The sequence below is a fragment of the Ovis canadensis genome, chromosome 23 (assembly GCF_042477335.2).
Source record: "Ovis canadensis isolate MfBH-ARS-UI-01 breed Bighorn chromosome 23, ARS-UI_OviCan_v2, whole genome shotgun sequence".
In the NCBI taxonomy this organism is placed as follows: Eukaryota; Metazoa; Chordata; class Mammalia; order Artiodactyla; family Bovidae; genus Ovis; species Ovis canadensis.
The window spans coordinates 35,034,886-35,048,541 of record NC_091267.1 but is presented as its reverse complement, the minus strand read 5'-3'; the positions used below and the strand labels follow the sequence as shown (position 1 = coordinate 35,048,541).

At 40.5% G+C, this 13,656-nt stretch overlaps 1 protein-coding gene across 4 annotated transcripts in view; it reads left to right on the top strand.

The window, feature by feature from the left end:
• Positions 1-13,656, top strand: part of GALNT1 (polypeptide N-acetylgalactosaminyltransferase 1) — a 120,644-nt gene that overhangs the window by 55,464 nt on the left and 51,524 nt on the right. For all 4 annotated transcript variants that reach the window (XM_069568708.1, XM_069568710.1, XM_069568709.1 and 1 more), the window contains one exon: positions 7,727-7,901. In XM_069568708.1, coding sequence (XP_069424809.1) covers positions 7,727-7,901 — 175 coding nt within the window. The remainder of the gene's footprint in view (positions 1-7,726; positions 7,902-13,656) is intronic.

Here is a 13,656-nt window from a genome sequence, read left to right as displayed (position 1 = left end):
AGAAGGGACCAAGTAACCTGATGGGTTCCCGACTTTCAGAACAGAGTGGCCACTTGGCTGATGAAGTGGGAGAGAGCAAGACATCTGAGGCTGGTTGTGAGACTGCTGGGAGAGTTTGGAGAAGTTCTTGGGGCCCACACTAAAACAGGGCACACAGTGATACATGGGAAGTTTGTAGATAGTGGACTACATAGCAGGGAGAGTCACTGAATGTAGGTGAGGGCAACTGAAAAGTCTCCCGTGGCTCTCAGGTCTCCGTCTTTGGGTAAATGGATCCGAGGAGGGCCCCCAGAGGCAGAGCGGCTCCAGTGGGAAGGCAGAAGGACGAGTTGTGTTTGGAGCATTTCATGTGGAGGGGCTGGGGGCTGGGGGCCGCTTTCTGCAGCAGAGAGTGGCTGGGGTGGAGCACGGGGGCGGCGCTGTGGGGTCCGGAGTGTGCGGGAGAGATAGGCAGAGTTGGAGAGGATCACGGAGGGTCAGCAAGAGGAGAGAAGGCTTCTGGAAGTCAGGGGCAGTGGAAAAGCCAGAGGGAGTAGGGTCATGGAAATCCAGGCATGATGGATGGATGTTCAGGGATTTCACCTGAGATGAAAAAGTGGTTGTGATATGTTTCCTAATGGGGTTTCTTGTTACCCTGCTACTGCTGCTACTGCTAAATCACTTCAGTCGTGTCTGACTCTGTGTGACCCCATAGACGGCAGCCCACCAGGCTCCCTCGTCCCTGGGATTCTCCAGGCAAGAGTACTGGAGTGGGTTGCCATTTCCTTCTCCAATGTATGAAAGTGAAAGTGAAGTCGCTCAGTCGTGTCCGACCCTTAGCGACCCCATGGACTGCAGCCCACCAGGCTCCTCCGTCCATGGGATTTTCCAGGCAAGAGTACTAGAGTGGGGTGCCATTGCCTTCTCCGTCTTGTTACCCTAGAAAGTGCCATCTCAGTACCAGTGAACTTCATATTTACTGGTGTGTAGCTTATCCTTTTAGGAGCTTCGACACACAGAAAGAGTACAATAGTTAGAAGAAAGGAATGGAGCTAAAGTTGGTTTTCTGTGTATAGACGTATTTTTTATGTATTTTGAAGAGGTTTAAAATATAAAGGAATGAAGTAATACTTGAAAGAACAAATTCTCGGCAGAGGAGACAGTGGGGTATCAAAACCATAAGAAAAGATTTATCCTTGAAGAGGATTCTAAGGTCAGTACGCTTCTGAAAACCACTAGTGACATGAGCATCAGAGGAGAGGAGTAGCTTTTATGCATAGTGTAGAAGTGCAGAGTGAAGGAGATATGGTCTGAGAGTGCAGTGTGGAGCCATAAGAGACGACAGCGTGTCATGAAAAAACGAGAATGAAGGTGAGTGAGGGTTGTGGGCTTATGGGCCTTGTGGGAGAGTCAGGTTTAAGTCTGGTGAATGGGACCTCTGTGTTGAGGAAACTTGATATTTACTATGTGGAAATAGCAAGATGGTGTGGATGACTGAGAAAGAGGTCAGCAGCGGCAGGATGAGAGAAGGCTGAGCAGTACGATGCCAGGAGGTGGGTTAATAGCTGAAGGGAGAGACTTATGAGAGGCCAGTGATTCTAGATGGGGCCCTAAAGCATCCATTTTTCAAACTGTGTTTCAAAGGATTGAAGGGAAAGAGTAGGGAAGGGGGACAATAGCTGCCAAGCAAGAACAGTTTGAAAAATCGGCTCTGATGGGATGTTTCAGTGCAGTGGGCACTAGGAGGTCCCAAGTAGTGTAGGAACCCTAAGGTTACTGCTCTCAATATACGGCTGCTGAGAGATTGTGGTGCCGATGAAGAGATCTTTCACTAAAGTAGCTGGGAGAGGGTTGACAGGCGATGGCATGAAGGATGTAGACCTTCTTAGTGGAATTAGCAGGTGCAGTCAGTGACCTGGAAGAGTATAAGTCTCTTCTGTTAGAACACATATGGTCTCCAGGATCTTCATTCTCTGTGCTGCTAAGTTGCTTCAGTCGTGTCCGACTCTGTGCGACCCCATAGACGACAGCCCACCGGGCTCCCCCATCCCTGGGATTCTCCAGGCAAGAATACTGCAGTGGGTTGCCATTTCCTTCTCCAATGTGTGAAAAAGTGAAAATGAAGTTGCTCAGTCGTGTCCGACTCTTAGAGACCCCATGGACTGCAGCCCACCAGGCTCCTCCGTCCATGGGATTTTCCAGGCAAGAGTACTGGGGTGGGGTGTCATTTCATTCTCTGTGGCATTTGAAAAACCAAATTAAAACAAACAATGAGCAGATACGACACTCTAGAGCAGTTGTCTCAGTATTGTAAGGACCTCCTTTCTGAACTGCTTTACAGCGCCAATTTGGTAAAATCTACCAAATTCTGTTCTTTATACTGTTGTGTGCAATTAAGCAGAATGGATTCATTATCCCTATGATAATGTTCATCAGATTATCCTAGGGTCTTACATGTACTCGCTACTTACCTACATCAGGTACCAGCAGGCCTGTCTGGTGATTACACAGGGTTGGTTTTATCCTGTTTTATTTTATATTCTGGAGCAGTTCTCTCTCATAGTTTTATATTTACTTGTGTTTTATACACCAGACTCTCTGAGAATAGGAAAATTCTTCTTTCACTAGAGAATTAGAGAAAATTGCCTTTGGAAAAATAAAATTAGTACAAGTTATGTCTTAGGAGTATTTTTGCAACTCCTCTGCCTTGTTGGAATTAACTCATTCAATTTATGGATTTGGATGTTGCATAGAACATTCAGTATTTTTACAGATAAACTTTCAAGTAGGAATTAATCCTTTATGCCAGCTCAGTACATGATTTTCAGATTACTAAAATAATGATTATTCAAGTTTTTACGTGCTTAAGCTAGAATTATTTCAGTTGTCACATTAGGAAGACTTTGAGAACATATTTTATAGAAGAAACTTTAGATGATTAAAAACTTTAAAATATTGTTAGTAAAGGCTTTCAGAAACTATTAACAGACTTTTAGTGTATTTAGAGTTTTATTTGTACACATTACAAATGAATTGAATATAAAATTGGAATAAGGGGTAAAACTGACAGGTATTGAGGTAGCAGAGAGTTATCAATGAATTTTGTTATATGCAATAATATTTTAATGTTAAAAAATTAGATAATTTGCTTTGTTTATATAATACTATTTTATATAACACTAAGAAAGCAGAAACGCTTCAATTATCATTGTAAGCCAAGTCCCAATTTCAGAGATATTAAAATATGGGGAAAATATTTTGGAGTAAGTGAAATATAGTACATAAAAACAGGAAAAATTATGATCGCCTAAGAAAATTGTTTGGGAGAAATGCTTTTAGCTTTTTATCTTCCCAAATGGATATCCTGTAACTTTGAAAAAGTGGAAGTGTTAGTCAGTCAGTCATGTCAGACTTTTTGTGACCCCATGAACTGTAGCCCACCAGACTCCTCTGTCCGTGGAATTCTCCAAGTGAGAATACTGAAGTGGGCAGCCATTCCCTTCACCAGGGGATCTTCCTGACCCAGGGGTCGAATCTGGGTCCCCTGCACTGCAGACAGATTCTTGATGCCTGAGCCACCAGGGTTTATTCTACTTCCATGAGAAAATACATATTGTAGAAATTTGTAAGATGTATTAAAGCTAAGGTATGTCTTGTGGTTTGTATATGTAAATCTCATTTGGCAGCAGTCAGAGTGAACTTGTAGTGTTTTTTTTTTTACAATTAAATTTTCTAAGAAATGAAACTTCTCTACCTTGTCATGTAGATGAAGTTTAGCTGAAGTATACAATAAAATGTCAGTATTGTGTTTTCACATAATATTTCAGAACAACACTTAGTTACCTCCTTGTCAAAGCTGATTTTATTCTTAGAAATGAACTACATCTGAAATTTTATGCCAAAGAAAGTATTTTTTTCAGTTCAGGAAAATGATAATATCCAAACCCATTTCCATTGCTTTCAAACAAGTTTCACTGATCTCTTTTTTAATTTACATGAAAGACTGGTAAGTAGAAAACAAGGGAAGTTAATACTATCTTTTTTGTTAGTTGCTTTTTGCAAGTGTGTTAGTAATAAAAATATTCATTAACTAGTTGCATTTTATCCTGGCATCTTTGCCACAGAAAATTAGTTTACTGCTGCTGCTAAGTCACTTCAGTTGTGTCCAACTCTGTGCGACCCCATAGATGGCAGCCCAACAGGCTTCCCTGTCCCTGGGATTCTCCAGGCAAGAAAACTGCAGTGGGTTGCCATTTCCTTCTCCAGTGCATAAAAATCAAAGTGAAGTTGCTCGGTCGTGTCTGACTCTTAGTGACCCCATGGACTGCAGCCTACCAGGCTCCTCCGTCCATGGGATTTTCCAGGCAAGAGTACTGGAATGGGTTAGTTTACTGGTCCCCCTTTAATTCTTTGGGATATTATAATTTTAATTTCAGGTATTGTGGGGGTTCTGTAAGTAGTAGTCATAAGACTTTTGATTAATGGTCATTTTAAATGTGGCTCTGAAAACTCACATGTATCAGTAGGTTAAAGTATGTAATATGGGTATTACACTAGATATTCAGGTTGTTAATAAGTACCAGCTGATCAAATTTGTAAAGTATTGTAGCCAGGAAGATTTTGTATGTTATACAGTTTTGCCCAATTCTTTAAGACTTCCAGGCTGGAGTTCACTGTGATGGGGCAGGATTTTAATTTTCTGGTCATACAGTCTTTTAGGCTATAAGCAATCAAGTTTATACTTACTAGTCTTACTAGTTCTTACTGTAATTTATTGAGTGCTCCTTCATACTCCCCCAATCCTCATGGAAAATTTGAAACATAAACAAAATTAGAGAAATTGATCTCCCATATACCCATCATCTGGAGACGGGTTACCAGATGGCTACCACTCCAGTATTCTGGCCTGGAGAATTCCATGGATTGTATAATCCATGGAGTCACAAAGGGTCAGACATGACTGAGCAACTTCCACACACCCATCATGTCTTCAGCAGCTGTCGATGCGAAGCTAGCCTTGTGGCATAGATATGTGGTACCTCTTTCTTTTTGTCGTCCCCACCCCGCTTTGTTGGTTGTTGTTGAAGAAGAAGAAACTGTTTTCTTTTCTCCAGTTTTCCACAGTCAGGATTTCGTTCCGTTAATGTTTTTTTTTTTAAATCATGTCCTCTGTCCCCAGTAGTATTTCCTGTGAATTGATAAGTGGGTCCAGGGACTTGATTACATTCAGACCTCTGTCCCCAGTAGTATTTCCTGTGAATTGATAAGTGGGTCCAGGGACTTGATTACATTCAGAATCTACTCTATCTCACCTTGCGCCAGGCAAAAATATGTTACAGATGGTGTTCTATATAACTTAATACTCAATTAAAAATTTAAAAACTGAGCAGTGTGAGAATGTTTCCGTTTTAACTTTTCTTTAAAGCAACGTCTTATACTAATAGGGCACAGGTAACTGAAGGATATTTATAACTGGGGCCACTAGATGTCTCCCACCTAGTCCTTATTTGTCTGTGCCGCCACAAAAGCTAAGTGTGACTTCCAGAACCCCAGTGCTTTGTACTGACCCCTGAGTGTCCCAATCCCCAAATCTGTTCATTGCTCTTTATTTTCAGAGACAGGTAGGTAGGAATTGACTCCGAGAGTTTAATAATTTATGGTTTTTTACGTTTTAAAAGTTTATATGAGCGTTATGTTTCTGTACTTACAGTTTTTATTATATTTGTCATTGAAAATTTTTGTCACTGAGAATTTTTAAAAAATTCTTAAAGAGCTTACTTGACAAACATTAGATAGGATTTGTTTTTTAAAATTGTATTACAGGAGTTTCCTATGATTTTTCAAGTTATTTCCTAATATTTTAACTTCCTTCCTAAAATCACAGTTTCTAAGCTCTGAGAATGGGGACAATTATTATACACCATTTTTTCCTTGATAGTTCTTTAAAACAGATTTTATGTTCTGTTTATGTTTTATGTTGAAGGCATAGTGAGTAATATTCTGCACCTCTGGTATAGAAAGGTTGCTTTGTCCCTGCACTAGACAGTCATCCTGTAGGCTAGCTTTGCCGACAAGAGCTGTTCTTGGTCCGACAAAGCCTGTCTGAAGAGAACTCCTGGTTCATCTACTGCCGCGATGTCTTCAGACATTTCCATCCAGAGACTTTGGGGGGATGCCTTAAAAACACACTGCAGGAGAATAAAACTTTCAGCTTAAAAAATAATGTATAAACAGTTTCGTCCCATCCTTACCCTCACCTCATTCTCTATCCATCCCTTTTAGGTGGGAAGTTTAACACAATTTTTTCAAATTTAATATATTCTAGAACACGTTTTTCTTGGAACACTTTTTAATATCTCAAAAGTACATAACTAGGAACAAGATTTGGGATTTGCTGGTCAGAAATATTCTTCTTTTTACTAATAAAGCCAGTCCTCCGTATCTGTGGATTACGCAGAGGGGTGATTGTATCACATACCTTTTTATATAAAGGATTTGCACATCTGCGGATTTTGGTATCCACAGGGCGGGGTGACAGTAGTCTTGGAACTAGGCCCTTGTGGATACTGAGGAACAAGTCTATGTTAAGAGACAACATTACTTCTGATTAGAATTACATTTCTTAATGTTCCACCTTGCATAATGCTTATTATAATGTCTACTATTGTTAATTCTAGGATTTCATTTTTATTTATTTTGAATAACACTTGTACTTATGTATTAATTTAGCATATAGTTATAAAATGCCTATTAAACACTGCTAAACTCCACAGAAGGTACATGAATAAACAAAAAACTCCAGCTAAAAAAGAAATCATAATCTAGCTAGCTGGGGTGTCATAGGCATGTTTAGCAATCATATCAGGGAGAGCTGTTGATTAGAGGGACTTTCCTGGTGGCTCAGTGATAGAGAATCTTCCTGCCAGTGCAGGAGATGCAGTTTTGATCCCCGGGTTGGGACAATCCCCTGGAGAAGGGAATGGCAACCTACTCCAGTATTCTTGCCTGGGAAATCTCATGAACAGAGAGAGGAGCCTGGCGGGCTACAGTCCATGGGGTTGCAAAGAGTCAGACATGACTGAGCGTCTAAACAACAACAACATTTGATTAGAGACATAGAGCCCTGGATGAAATGATGTGGTCAAAAGTAGTAAGCTGTCACCTGAGAGAGATGCAGAAAAGCTGCAGGAGGGAAGCCATCTTAGCTGGGCTCTGAAGGACTAGTGTGGGTTTGGTGTTGCACAGGTAGAGGTGGGAGGTGCCAAGGGAGGAGGCCAGTGTGAGCAAAGGCCCCGATGCAAGTAGACGTGAGGCACAGAGGGGAGAGCAGGAGGTGCTGCCTGAGGTAGGGTGAGCATCTGGGGGCTGGGAAGCTGAGAGCCCAGCAGGTGGGAGGTTTGGAATCTTAAATTTCTTGTTAAAGAGATTAGACTCCCAGAGACCATGGGAATAGCACAGTGAAGACTATGCTTTAGAGAAGTTACTGTGGCCACAATATTCGAGATGGGAGTGCCAAGGCCATGCAGTGATTCAGGTGAGTCGTGCATGGTGAGAAGGTCTGGAGTCAGGGCACAGTGTGGAAGCAGGGGACAGGGCAGCCCCTAGGCTGTGTCTCAGATTGGTAGAGGATGGCCTCAGAGGTGGCTCTGGTTGTTGAGGGCATAGTTCAAACATAAATGTTATTCAACAGAAACATGAATTAATTGCTATAAAATTAATGTTCGTTAAATTTCCTCCTTATTCTTAGTTCTAGAGCCAGTACAAAAGCCTCATGAAGGTCCTGGAGAAATGGGGAAACCAGTCGTCATTCCTAAAGAGGATCAAGAAAAGATGAAAGAGATGTTTAAAATCAATCAGTTCAATTTAATGGCAAGTGAGATGATTGCACTCAACAGATCTTTACCAGATGTTAGGTTAGAAGGGTAAGTACCTAGTGTGGTCCTGATAGTATTTAATGTGAATGAAAAGTATATTTTGAATTCTCAGTAAATTGCACTTCAGTGTTCACTATTCTTGAAATGAATGTTACATCGCTGAGTTACTTCTTACCACCACCCCCCACTTAAGAAATAATTAAATGCTGATAAAATAATAGCTCAAGTTCTAGAGATCATTGGGACCATGTGTTTTAGGCTTTGAAAGATAATTGTTTATCTTGATGGATTTAGTAGGGATTTTAAACCTCATTATTACCAAAGCATTTATATAATCAGTTTTATAAAGGATCATTTTAAGGTGTGTGTATCTTAAAACAGTGAAGTATACAGGCCTAAGCATACAAATTAGTGAATTGCTACATACATGTTATCTTGTCTAATCATCGTCCAAATCAAATTATAGAACATTTTCATCACCTCTAAAAGTTCTCCTATGTTCCTTTCTGGTCAGTACTCCCAACCCCAGGGGCAGCCCTTATTTTGATCTAAACATAGATTAGCTTTGTCTTTCTTTGAGCTTTTTATAGATGAATCTATACTGTTTATAGTCTGGTGTCTCTGAGATCCATGTTGTTGCGTGTATCAGAAACTTACTGTTTTCCATGGCAGTGTGGTGGTTTGTTACGTGAATGTACCATAACTTACACACTGATAGATATTTGGGTTGTTTCCACTTTTTCACTATTATGAATAAAGGCTATGGTGATATTTCTGTGAATGTTTTAGGAAGACCTAGGCTCTCATTTCTATTTGGTGTATATATTGGGGAAAGGAATAGTATATACACTTACATAGCTTTAGCACATTTTTCTAAGATGGTTGTACTATCTTACACTCCTATCAGCACCTAATGTCCAGCTGTGCCATATGATACAAGATATCTGGACTAGAGGGCAACGGGTGCTGTTAAAAGCAAAGGAACTATACAGAGAAAGGTGGATAAAGTAAACATTCTAGCTGTTGAGACCCCCTTGGCCACCTTGCCTTCTGTGGCTCACAGTAATGCCAGCAGCTGAACTTTATCCCTCCAGGCAAGAGATTCGAAGATCTTTTTCAACAGAATTGGACTAGCCCTAAAGAAAAGGAAAACAAGTGCAGACACTGACATCAGAGACTCTCCAATTCAGTGACGGCAGCCTGATCACACCAATGAAGGAGACTCATAGTCAGAAAGCCTCACACGCTGAGAGCTTACAGTCAGGTTTTTGGCCTTCCATTTTTAATGATAGATAACCAAGAAATACTAGATATCACAGAATACTCTGAAACATGGAAAGTGTAGTTCAGAACTTTAAGCAGCTTGGAGGAAGCAAAGACTGACTATTTAGTTAGAATTCCGTTACCTCCACTAGCTTTGTTCGTAGTAATACTTCCTAAGGCCCACTTGACTTTGCACTCCAGGATGTCTGTCTGTAGGTGAGTCTCCACACCATCGTGATTATCCAGAACATTAAACCCTCTTTTGTACCAGTCTGCTGTGTATTCTTGCCACCTCTTCTTAATCTCTTCTGCCTCTGTTAGGCCCTATTCCTGTCCTTTGTTTTGCCCATTTTTGCATGAAATGTTCTCTTGGTATCTTTCTTGAAGAGATGTATGGTCTTTCCTATTTTATTGTTTTATTTCTTTGCATTGTTCACTTTAGAAGGTTGACTTATTTCTCCTTGCTATTCTTTGGAACTCTGCATTCAGTTGGGTATATCCATTAACTTTCTCCTTTGCTTTTCAGTTCTCTTCTTTTCTCAGTTGTTGGAAAGGCCTCCTAAGACAGGAGGCTTTCTTACATTTTGCTTTCTTGCATTTTTTTTTTCCTGGGGGATGATTTTGGTCACCACCTCTTGTACGGTGTTTCAAACCTCCATCCATAGTTCCTCAGGCACTCTTGTCTGTCAGATCTAATCCCTTGCATCTGTTTGTCACTTCCACTGTATAATCATAAGAGATTTGATTTAGGTCATACCTGAATGGCCTAGTGGTTTTCCCTACTTTCTTCAATTGAAGTCTGAATTTTGCAATAAGGAGCTTATGATCTGAGCTGCAGTCAGCTCCAGGTCTTGTTTTTGCTGACTGTATAGAGCTTCTCCGTTATTGGCTGCAAAAAATACAGTCATTCTGATTTCAGTATTGACCATCTGGTGATGTCCATGTGTAGAGTCATCTCTGGTGTTGCCAGAAGAGGGTGTTTGCTATGAGCAGTGAATTCTCTTGGCACAACTCTGTTAGCCTTTGCCCTTCTTCGTTTGTACTCCAGACTTCCTTGTTACTCCAGGTATCTCTTGACTTCCTACTTTTGCATTTCAGTCCCCTATAATGAAAGGATATCTCTTTTTGCTGTTAGTTCTAGAAGGACTTCTTGTTGTTTCATAGAACTGTTCGACTTCAGCTTTTTTGGCATTAGTGGTTGAGGTATAGACTTGGATTATTGTGATGTTGAATGGTTTACCTTGCAAATGAACTAAGATCATTCTTTTGTTTTTGAGATTGCACCCAAGTGCTGCAGTTTGAACTCCTGTTGACTGGGAAGGCTACTCCATTTCTTCTAAGGGATTGTTGCCCACACTAGTAGATACAATGGTCATCTGAATTAAATTTGCCCATTCCCATCCATTTTAATTCACTGATTCTTAAATGTTAATGTTCACTCTTGCCATCTCCTGTCTGAACACATCCAATTTACCTTGATTCACAGACCTAACATTCCAAGTTCCTGTGCCGTATTGTTCTTTACAGCATCAGACTTTACGTTCACCACCAGATACATCCACACCTGGGCATTATTTGCACTTTGGCTCAGCCTCTTCACTCTTTCTGGAGCTATTTCTCTGCTCTTCCCAGTAGAATATTGGACACCTACTGACCTGCAGGGACAGTGCCCAGCTTCCAGTTCCACATCTTTTTACCTTTTTTTCATACTGTTGATGGGGTTCTCAAGGCAAGAATACTGAAATGGTTTGTCATTCTCTTCTCCAGTGGACCATGTTTTGTCTCCTGCAGAGGCATGAACCAGCAGTGGCCTGCCTTCTGGTCAGGGGTACTGGCAGCAGCAGTCCTGGGAGGCATGGCCTGTTGACATAAGTCCTCTTGCCATTAGCCCTATCACAGAGCCTCTATCTCTGTCATGGACACTGCAGACTCCAGGACTGGTCCACCTCAGGCCAAAGTACAGGGAGGGAGCACAGCTGCATCCAGCAGAAAATTGGATTGAAGATTTACTGCGCATGACCCTGCCCACCAGAGCAAGACGTGTTTTCCCAACAGCCAGTCCCTCCCATCAAGAAGCTTGCACAAGCCTCTTATCCTCATCCATCAGAGAACAGACAGGAAAAGCAAGAGTGCAATCCCATGGCCTCCAGAATGAAAACAACAGTCACAGAAAACTAACCAAAATGATCACATGGATCACAGCCTTGAGTAACTCAATGAAACTATGAACCATGCAGTACAGGGCCACCCAAGACAGTTGGGTCATGGTGGAGAGTTCAGATAAAACATGGTCCGCTGGAGAAGGCAATGGAAAATTCGTAATAATTACATAGAAAACTATCACAAGAAGAAAAAAAAAAACCTCATTAACTCCAGGGAGTCAATATTGTGAAAATAACTTGTACTGCCAAATGCAATCTACACATTCAGTGTGATCCCTAGCAAATTGCCAATGGCATTTTTCACAGAACTGGAACAAAAAATTTCACAATTCATAATGAAACACAGAAGACCTCAAATAGCCAAAACAATCTTGAGAAAGAAGAATGGAGCTGGAGAAATCAACCTTCCTGACTTCAGACTATACCACAAAGCTACAGTCATCAAGACAGTATGATACTGGCGCAAAAATAGAAATATAGACCAATGGAGCAAGATAGCCCAGAGATAAACCTACATGCCTATGGGTACCATATTTTTGGAGGCAAGGAGTCAAGGATATTAGACAGAAGGAGGCAAGAATATTACAGTGGGACAAAGATTGCCTCTTCAGTAGTGGTGCTGGGAAAACTGGACAGCTATGTGTAAAAGAACGAAATTAGAGAACTTTCTAACACCATACACAAAGATAAACTCAAAATGGATTAAAGACCTAAATGTAAGACCAGAAACTGTAAAACTCTTAAGAGGAAAACAGAACACTCTGATATAAATCACAGCAGGATCCTCTATGACCCACCTCATAGAGTAATAGGAATAAAAACAAAAATAAACTAGTGGAACCTAATTAAATTTAAAAGCTTTTGCACAGCAGAGCAAACTATAACAAGGTGAAAAGACAACCCTCAGAATGGGAGAAAATAATAGCAAATGAAACAACTGACAAAGGATTAATTTCCAAAGTATACAAGCTGCTCAGACAAGTCAATACCATTTGAAAAACAACCCAATCAAAAAGTGGGAAAAAGACCTAAACAAACATTTCTCCACAGAAGACATACAGATGGCTAACAAACACATGAAAAGATACTCCAGGGAAAATTTTTTTAAAAATTGTTCACAGAAGGCAGTCATGGTTTATCATTACATGGCACAGGTTTGAATGAAGTCAGAATAAGGAAACCATTGGATACTGTGCCTATAAAAACTAAACTGAGGGTCTGGAGAGTATCTGTTCATCTAGCAAACTGGTTAGGTGGACATCAATCAAAAGAAGCGTCATTATAAACTTAGATTTTCACAAACCGTACTTTCTGAATAATTTAACAGTTATTGAAGCAAGCTAGGTTTCTCAGGGAAGTCTCAGATTCAGTGATGTTTAAAAGAACCTTAACTGTTACTGTTTATAGGAGAGTTATTTTTGTACTTTCATAATTCCCCTAAATACATCACCGCTATCAATGTTTTATTAAATGTTTTTTAAAAGTCTTTTATGTGGTTCTTGAAGATACTTTTATTAATGAGTAGTTTTAAATTGTATTATAAGCGCTAGTTTTTGCAGAGTGAACAACTTTATGATGATGAGATCAGTGTTTCAATGATGTGATACTTAATGCTTGTACACCAGATTTGGGGCTTAATGAGAACTCTCAGACTTGAAAAACTCTTGCTTTGTGCTGGATTGCTAGTCCAGCTGCTAAAACAGTCTTTTTGGCAACCACTGGGTCTCTGTGGGATGAGGCTGCTTCCAGGTGGAAGCGGCACAGCATTGCTACCGCTGAAGAGCCTTTTTTTCCCTTAAACCTTCTTATTCCATCTGCGTGCTTTTATTCCTTGTTTAAAAACATTCTGAAAAGCTTTTTATTATGGAAATTTTCAAATATATACAAAATAGAGATAATAATGTGAACCCTAATGTATTTATCACCTTGCTTCAATAATTTCTGAAAGTTCTGTTGTGTAGCCTCGTTTATATCCTCTAAGATGTCCCACAATAGTCTCCATCTCCTGGTATTTCCTCTCTGGATGTCTCTTTCTCTGTTGTGCCAGGGTTGGTCTGTATGACCAGCAGGACACAGTACAAGTGATGGAGTGTCATCTTCCAGTGTCATATCTTTCTGCCTGTTCATACTGTTCATGGAATTCATGCAGCAAGAGTATTGGATTGGGTTGCCATTTCCTCCTCCAGTGGACCACATTTTGTTAGAAGTATTCACTATGACCTATCCGTCTTGGGTGGCCCTGCAAGGCATGGCTCATAGTTTTCACTGAGTTATGCAAGCCCTTTTGCCACAAAAAAAGCTGTGATCCATGAAGGGGAGGTTATAAAATACACTGTGGTTTCCAGTTTGGTCTTTTATTCTCACTTGGATCAGTGACT